The sequence below is a fragment of the Carlito syrichta genome, unplaced genomic scaffold (genome assembly GCF_000164805.1).
Source record: "Carlito syrichta isolate Samal-C Ts95f unplaced genomic scaffold, Tarsius_syrichta-2.0.1 Scaffold314765, whole genome shotgun sequence".
NCBI lineage: Eukaryota > Metazoa > Chordata > Mammalia > Primates > Tarsiidae > Carlito > Carlito syrichta.
In genome coordinates this window covers 271,844-276,311 of record NW_007258861.1, presented here as the reverse complement: position 1 = coordinate 276,311, position 4,468 = coordinate 271,844, and the positions used below count along the sequence as shown (strand labels likewise).

Below are 4,468 nucleotides of genomic sequence, written 5' to 3'. Positions count from 1 at the left end.
GATCGCCGGAGCCCAGCGGGTCGAGGCTGCAGTGGCCGGGAGCGGCCACTGCACTCCAGTCTGGGCGACAGAGTGAGACTCCAACTCAAAAAAAAACTCATTCAATGCCTATTTAATGATGGTCTCCTGTGGGCCAAACACTTATGGCTCTTGAGTAGGGATCTTGCAGTGCTGGACAGAAGAGCCATGGTTTCCATCTCAGTGAGCTTACAGTTAGTGAAATAATGAGAAAACAGTAATTTCTGCCACTCACTAGCATGAGCAGTTGACCCCAGGGAGAATGGGTTGCATATAGGTTAAATCTGAGAGCTGTTCTATTGGGCAAAAGCTCTTTTTTCCTTGCCAGTGATTTTTCTCATCACCTTGACATCTCAGTATCTGTTTCTCCAACTGCAAAAAACCTAAGCTATCCCTTATACATGTATGGGCAAAGTTTTTATATGTGTTCTTTTTCTTATAGGTGAACTTTAATGAGCCCTTGTCCATGCTTCAGCGCCTTACTGAAGATCTGGAATATCATGAGCTGTTAGACCGAGCTGCAAAATGTGAGAACTCTCTAGAACAGCTCTGTTATGTTGCAGCTTTCACCGTGTCCTCCTATTCCACTACTGTCTTCCGTACGAGTAAGCCATTCAACCCACTCCTTGGGGAGACCTTCGAGCTGGACCAATTAGAGGAGAATGGGTACCGATCCCTCTGTGAGCAGGTAAAGGAGCCTCAGGAAATTTCATTTCTGAAGAAAGGGATGATTTTTTAGTTGATCCCTCTGGGTGTTATGTTTGTAGAAATTCCAGGTCCTGTCATCCCAAGCTTCCTTCCTTTCCTTCAGAACTTCAACACAGAAGGCACCGGAGGCCCTAGGATTCATTTACTGTTATGGGTGTAAAAAGGTCAAGTGGTGAATTTTGGGTGTTTCTCACCAACTAATAGGCAGTATCCTTTTCTTCCTCCTTTCTGCCATTGTAATTTGAACATGATTTCTTTAAGGTGAGTCATCATCCCCCTGCTGCTGCACACCATGCTGAGTCCAAAAATGGCTGGACGTTGCGTCAGGAAATCACAATCACCAGCAAGTTTCGAGGAAAATACCTCTCCATTATGCCCCTTGGTAAGCCACCATCTTTGTAAAAAATTAATGCTCCAGGAATTAAAGATTTTCTAGCATGATGAAGCAGGTAACTGGTTCAAGAGTTAGGAGACAAGAGGTCTGATTCAGGAACTGAACCTGGCTTTGGACAGGTCATTTAACTTCTCAGGTATCAAATGAATATGGAGGCCAGAGACTAAGGGCTCATACAGTCATAAATCCTTTGTCTTTTAGCTATATTTAATGCATCTTTAAGTACTATTTAGAACATATATTTTAGCTTGCATTTAAAAATATATATTTAATCTCTTAACTGGTTTCCCCCATTACTGTACTGTTCTCTCTATAAATGAGAAATCTTAAAATTACAAGGCTAGAGTTGTTGGCTAGTCCCTCCCCTTACCTCTCCTTTCTCCCCCCTCTTCTGCTACCTGATGGTTTAGGTAATGTTTATATTATGACTGAATTCCAAGTACAATGAAACTATTTACTTATTTATTGAGTTAGAGTCTCACTCTGTCACCCAGGCTGGAGAGCAGTGGCACGCTCCTGGCTACTGCCGCCTCGACCTGCTGAACTCAGGTGATCCTTCCACTTCAGCCTTCCAAGTAGCTGGAACTACAGGCATGTGCCACCATACCTGGTTAATTTTTTTTTTTTTTAATTGTGAGATGAGGTCTCGCCAAGTTGCCCAGACTGGTCTCCAACCCACAGGCTCAGGCAATCCTCTCACCTCGGCTTCCCAAAGTGCTGGGATTATAGGTGTGAGCCTAGCTGAAACTTTATTTTAAAAGATCTTATTGGATTACAAGTTAATTTTATGTCAAGATAAAAAATATCAGGCCCAGGCTGGGCGCAGTGGTTCATACCTGTAATCCCAGCACTTTGGGAGGCAGAAGCAAAAGAATTGCCTGAGCCTGTGGATTTGAAACCTACCTGGGCAACTTGGTGAAACCTCATCTCTACAACACATTAAAAAAAATTGGCGGGGCTTGGTGACACTCACTTGTAGTTCCAGCTACTTGGAAGGCTGAGGTGGAAAGACTGCCTGCACCCAGCAGGTTTAGGCTGCAGTGGCTGTGAGCATGCCACTGCACTCCATCAGCCAGGGTGACAGGGTAAGACTCCAACTAAACAACAAAAAAATTAGGCCTGAGAATAGGAATCCTAACATGCAATGTTAGAGTCTATACCTTAGAGGAAATGTGATTATTCAAAAAGCATAGTGGAGACTCACTGTGTTCTTAAACTAGAGCAGTCACATTTGGCCAAGTGTGTACTGAAGAGTAAAAGCTAGCCCACAGAAAGAGAAAGAAGCACAAAGCAGTCAGGGAAACCAAGTAGCTCCCAAGAGACAAAACAGACAAAAAGCTTCTGGTAGCTTTCCATTTCCAGGCTCTAGTCTTTCATGAGGCATAGCTGCAGTTCTTGAGTGTTGCCGTATAGGCTGCTGCTTCTTTAATAAATTTCCCTTTGCTCAGAAACACAAAGTGTAGCAGGTATAGTGCCAACTAGAAATTAGCCCTCAAACTCTAGAAATGTTTGGTAATATATTAAAAGGAGAAAAGAAATTAAAGTGTTAACTCTGTGATTTCATGGTTAATATGCATAAGACCTTTAGATGAAAAGGAGACTAAGTGATAGAATAGTTTTAATCTTTACCAAGGACCTTTAAAAAGCTTCTAATTACTCAAATGTCTTTGAAGCTAATAATGTCAGAAGTATTGGGTTAGGAGTAGCAAATGACTGGGATATTTACACCTAATTTGCAGAACTTGGGTTTTGGTGGTCATATTGCAGTGTCGTTCTTCACCATGAAGAAGAGTTTCAGAGGCCCCTTGAAGATCTCTAAAGGAATGAATTATATTTCATTCTGAGGATGGTTATATGTAATCAGCCCTACATATCTCTATATTCTAAACTCATGGATTCAACCAAGCTCAGATCAAAAACATTCTTTAAAAATTTCAATAAATAGCAATACAACAATATTTGCATTAAAAAATAATACAAATTTTAAAAAACACAGTATAACACCTATTTATATAGCATTTACATTTTATTAGATATTATAAGTAATCTAGAGATAGATTAAAGTATAGAGGAGAATGTGTATAGGTTATATGCAAATACTGTATCATTTTGGGGTTTTTCTGAGTTGGAGTCTCACTCTGTCACCCAGGCTAGAGTGCAGTGGCATGGCACGCTCATGGCTACCGCAGCCTTGACCTGCTGGGCTTTAGGTAATCCTTCCGCCTCAGCCTTCCAAGTAGCTGGAACTACAGATGTGTGCCACCACGCCCGGCTAATTTTTGTGATTTATTATAGACGAGGTCTCACCAAGTTGCCCAGACTGGTCTCGAACCCCCAGGCTCAGGCAATCCTCTCGCCTCAGCCTCCCAAAATGCTGTAATTACATGCTGAGCCACCACACCCAGCCAACTGTATCATTTTATATAAGGCACTTGACCATCTGTGGCTTTATGTGTATCTTCGGAGGTCCTGGAAACAATCCCCCACAGATACTGAGGTATGACTATACATTTAAAAGATAATGATAAATTTAACTAACCAGTGAAACACTTCACATTTTCTCTATAATCTGACTAATCCAGACTTCTTTGAGGAATGAATAACTATATGAACATATGAACATGGTATAAGTAGTGGATCTAATTTTTTTTTTTTTTGAGTTGGATTCTCACTTTGTCTCCCAGGCTGAAGTGCAGTGGCACCCATGCTCACAGCCACCCCGGTGTCAACCTGCTGAACTCTGTCAGTCCTTCCGCCTCAGCCTTCCAAGTAGCTGGAACTACAGGCATGTACTACCATGCCCAGCTAATGTTTTGTTTTTTTTTAATTGTAGAGATGAGGTTTTGCCAAGTTATCCAGGACTGGTCTTGAACCCGTGGGTTCAGGCAGTCCACTCACCCTGGCCTCCCAAAGTGCTGGGGTTATAGGCTGAGCCACTGAGCCCGGCTGGATCTAATTTGTTTTTTTAAGGGTTAAAAAATGTCGCCAGGCTCGGTGGCTCAGCTTGTAATCCCACGCTTTGGGAGGCTCAGGTGAGTGAATTGCCTGAGCCCGCGGGTTCGAGACCCACCTGGGCAACTTGGTGAGACCTCATCTCTACAATAAATAAAAAAATTAGCTGGGTGTGGTAGTGCTCACCTGTAGTTCCAGCTACTTGGAAGGCTGAGGTGGAAGGATCGCTGGAGCCCAGCAGGTCGAGGCTTGCAGTGGCCAGGAGCATGCCACTGCACTCTAGCCTGGGCAACAAAGTGAGACTCCAACTCAAAAAAAAAAAATGTCTTTAGGGCCGGGCATGGTGGCTTAAGCCTGTAATCCCAGCACTTTGGGAGGCCAAGGCGAGAGGATTGC

At 43.1% G+C, this 4,468-nt stretch overlaps 1 protein-coding gene across 1 annotated transcript in view; it reads left to right on the top strand.

Moving 5' to 3' along the window:
- LOC103274395 (oxysterol-binding protein 1) overlaps nucleotides 1–4,468 on the top strand; it is a 32,454-nt gene that overhangs the window by 16,175 nt on the left and 11,811 nt on the right. Inside the window, exons 7-8 of the mRNA XM_008071851.2 lie at nucleotides 461–706; nucleotides 988–1,108. Of these exons, the coding sequence (XP_008070042.1) occupies nucleotides 461–706; nucleotides 988–1,108 (367 nt within the window). The remainder of the gene's footprint in view (nucleotides 1–460; nucleotides 707–987; nucleotides 1,109–4,468) is intronic.